Here is a 3254-nt window from a genome sequence, read left to right as displayed (position 1 = left end):
AACAGCGTGAGCTGCTGTGGAAGGGGCCCCTGGCTTCTCCCACACTCACCCTGCAGTCTGGCCTTCCCTGGGAGAGGGTGGCCCAGCAGGTCAGCTCCGTGTCCTACTCCACACAGGGTTTACAGACGGGAACCAGGCAAGTGTCCCCCAGGCGGTGCCCACGGTTCTTTCCTGCCGTGTCAGTCTGCTCAGGGAGATCCCCTCCTTGCTTGAAGCCACGGGGTCAGGAGGGGCTGCCACGTGCCAATGGCACAGAGACCATCCTGTCCCCACCTACGCAAGCTCCTGACTGGAGCTGTTTGCCACTAAATGAGACCCACCCTCTCCCTACTGAAACCAGCGGGCATGAGCATGAGGCTGCAAGTACAGCGGCCACGTCACCACCGGGAAAGACAGGGCTGGATGTCCTGGGAGACTGTCCTGTTGGCCCCAAGCATGAAGCCAGGTCACTGGCAACAGCAGAGACAGCGTGGATGCTTGGTGACATCACTGAAACCACCAGGTCAAGCTTCTCCTGAAAGACCCCCTCTGGCCAAGTCCTTCCTTTTTTAGCCAGCTGGGGTGGAGTGTTATGTCATGACTGGTACTGAGAGGAGTGTGGGCAGAAGGACAGGGAGTTAAAACAGCGGCAAGTGTGATGATCCAGAGAGTGCGAGAAGATGGGGTCCTGGGTGTGGCGGCCGGACCCTGCCTGGCCTGTCCCAGCTCGAACTTGTTCGTGCCTGACTGCCCTGCCTTCCAAGGACTCTGGCTGACGTTGGTTCTCTCACGGCTTGCCAAACCAGTGTTCTTCCTTATCTCTGCAGCTGTGTAGGAATGACAAGACTCTAAAACTGTCCGTGATGTTACAATTGGGACTCAGCCTTTAGATAACAGTCCACTGAGCTGGTGCTGGCATCAATAAAGGCTGCTTCCTGCTTATAACACCGGTGTCCCGTCTCTGCATTTGAGAATCCCGCAACATGGGAGCTGCAGGTTGTTAGCGGGCACATACGGGACACGAGGAGAGAGTGCAGAGGAGACAGCGAGTCAAAGGCTCAGCTGAAGCAGGCGTCTCCAGAATGGAAGAATGCCGCCCTGCGGATGAGTGCGGAGGGACAGCTGATGGGCAGGGCTGCCGGAAGCAAGGGGTGGGGTGTGGGGCCCAGTACGGAGAGTGCACCTCCATCCCAGCTGCTGGCCTCATGCCCGCTCATGCTAGGAGCATCATGGGCCAGATGACTGTCCCGACTGGGCAGTTGGGGAGGTCAAGGCCAAAGCTCTCTCAAGTCCTGTTGGGCTGACTAGTGTTGGTGGGACAAGTGACCAAGGCTCTGAAGGAACTCTGGCACCTCACCTGCTGGGACCAAACCCAAGGGGTCCCGGTGACCAGTGAACTCCAAGAAAGGGAAATGGCCATGACACAAACCCCCTAGACGGCTCGAGACACAGACGGAGGCTGCAGTGCATTTTATTTCAGCCCTGCTCGTAAGGGGGATCCACGGAGACGCGGGCGCTGTCGCCTCTTTTTCATACGGGGCCGGCGGCGGCGGCAACGAGCCAGCTAGTGCTGCCTGGACCGTGACGACTTTTTGTTGGGCTTGGAGACGGAGGCCTCCCTGTCCTTCTCTGGGTCGAAGATTTCTACACACAGAAAAGGTGGGGGCACTGGGTGGCAGGGCTAGCTGCACACCTGGCAAGAAAGAGCTCACGCCCACAGCTGCACCTCCTTGCCAAGGACCTGTCCCACGTCCCTAACTCCTCACTGTGACACCCCTCCCAGCCTATAAGGAAAGAAGAGGCCCAATGTGAGGGAGCTGGGGACACCCCAAGCATTGCCGGGGAGAGCCTGGTCTGCCTGGGACCACTCAATGCAGACGCTGCTTCCACGGGTGGCGCTCAGCCTGGCTACAGACCAGGAGCACCGCACGAGCCTTGGGGATACTAACCTGGTATCTCATGGGGCCAGTAATCGTTACAGTGGGGGCAGTGTGGCTCAGAATTCGACTGGAAGTACTTGGCCACACAAGGCAAGTGCATCCGGATGCCACAGGTCTCACAGCTCTGGCCCTGAAACAGGAAAGGTGTCCGTGAGCCTCCAGAGACCGTCCAGCGGCCAAGCGTCTTCATCTTCCAGGCACCTCACCTGCTGGAATGACCCCGAAGCCATGGTGCAGTGGGCTACCAAAGAATTCCATATGAACACAAGGAAGAGGCTCAAGGCCAGAAAGTGGCCGACCCACAGAGCACCAAGGCCACCCTAAAACTTTGGTGGGTGTGAGATGGGCTACAGCTTGAGAACCTTGTGCACTTCCCTCCCGGGAATTCAGCCTAAGGAAGCGTCACCAGGCGCCCCACATGCAGGTGGAGCCTCGTCAGAGAGCGGTCAGCAGTGCAGGAAGGTGGAGGGTGAAGGGAAGGAGGCTAAACGCCTGCGCTGGCCCTGCTGCCGTGAAGGCCGACAGGTCCCCAGTGTAAAGCCGGTGACTTAGTGACAACAGCCAACGTAGAAGGATGGCCGGCACACGGCTGCCAAAGTACCAGGCGCACACAGACTTCCAGAAAAAGGCCTGTCCTGGGACTAGAGCGCAGCACAGGAGAACACAAACGAACACACACACGCGCGCACACGCGCACACACACATACACACACACACACTCACTCACTCACTCTACCTGGATGAGGAGGCTGTGGCAGATGTCGCATATCTTCATGGTGTCAGGGTACGTCTCCCGGATGTACTGCTCCATCTCTAGGATGGCCCGGCTATGCAGGGTGAACTCTCCTTCCTTCTGCAGGGACACAAGAGGGGCAGCGAGCCCTCAGGCCACCAGCACGCCAGGCCCTTCCTTCCCTGCTCAGTAACCTGTCCCCTCTGCAGCCCACCGCCCAAGAGATGCAAAGGCCTGGCCTCAGGCGGGGAACTCAGGCAAAGACCTGAAAGGAAATCACGGACGCTCCCCACACACACACACTTTCTTGGCACCTCGCTGTGCCTCAGATGTGAGTCAAAAGTCTGCATAGCGGCCAGCCTACAATGAGGACACGAAGCAGGAAGGGAGCCAGTCTCCCGGGGAAAGGGGGGAAGGGTGCCACATAACCCCGTCTCACCCCAGAAAGATGCAAACAGGGTGCCTCCCAGCACTGCTGCCTGGGGCCTCTACAGGGACATCACAGGCAGGGCAGGGACAGACTCCAAGTCGCACTTGATGTGGGTGGTAGGGCCTCCCACACCATGTGACCCAAAATCCCTGGGAAATGGCTCAGCTGCTGC

General features: G+C 58.8%; 1 protein-coding gene across 2 annotated transcripts in view; it reads right to left on the bottom strand.

The window, feature by feature from the left end:
• Positions 1-1434: 1434 nt before the first annotated feature.
• NSMCE1 (NSE1 homolog, SMC5-SMC6 complex component) overlaps positions 1435-3254 on the bottom strand; it is a 17926-nt gene continuing 16106 nt past the window's right edge. The window contains exons 6-8 of one of the 2 annotated variants that reach the window (XM_015589925.2): positions 2656-2769; positions 1929-2049; positions 1435-1623 (exon numbers count right to left, since the gene is read on the bottom strand). In XM_015589925.2, the coding sequence (XP_015445411.1) occupies positions 1544-1623; positions 1929-2049; positions 2656-2769 (315 nt within the window). In that variant the 3' untranslated portion in view covers positions 1435-1543. Of the gene's footprint in view, positions 1624-1928; positions 2050-2655; positions 2773-3254 lie in introns of both variants that reach the window. The other variant, XM_006912511.3, reaches the window with a different exon arrangement.

The sequence above is a fragment of the Pteropus alecto genome, unplaced genomic scaffold, assembly GCF_000325575.1.
Source record: "Pteropus alecto unplaced genomic scaffold, ASM32557v1 scaffold15, whole genome shotgun sequence".
NCBI lineage: Eukaryota > Metazoa > Chordata > Mammalia > Chiroptera > Pteropodidae > Pteropus > Pteropus alecto.
This window is presented reverse-complemented; position numbering and strand designations above follow the sequence as displayed.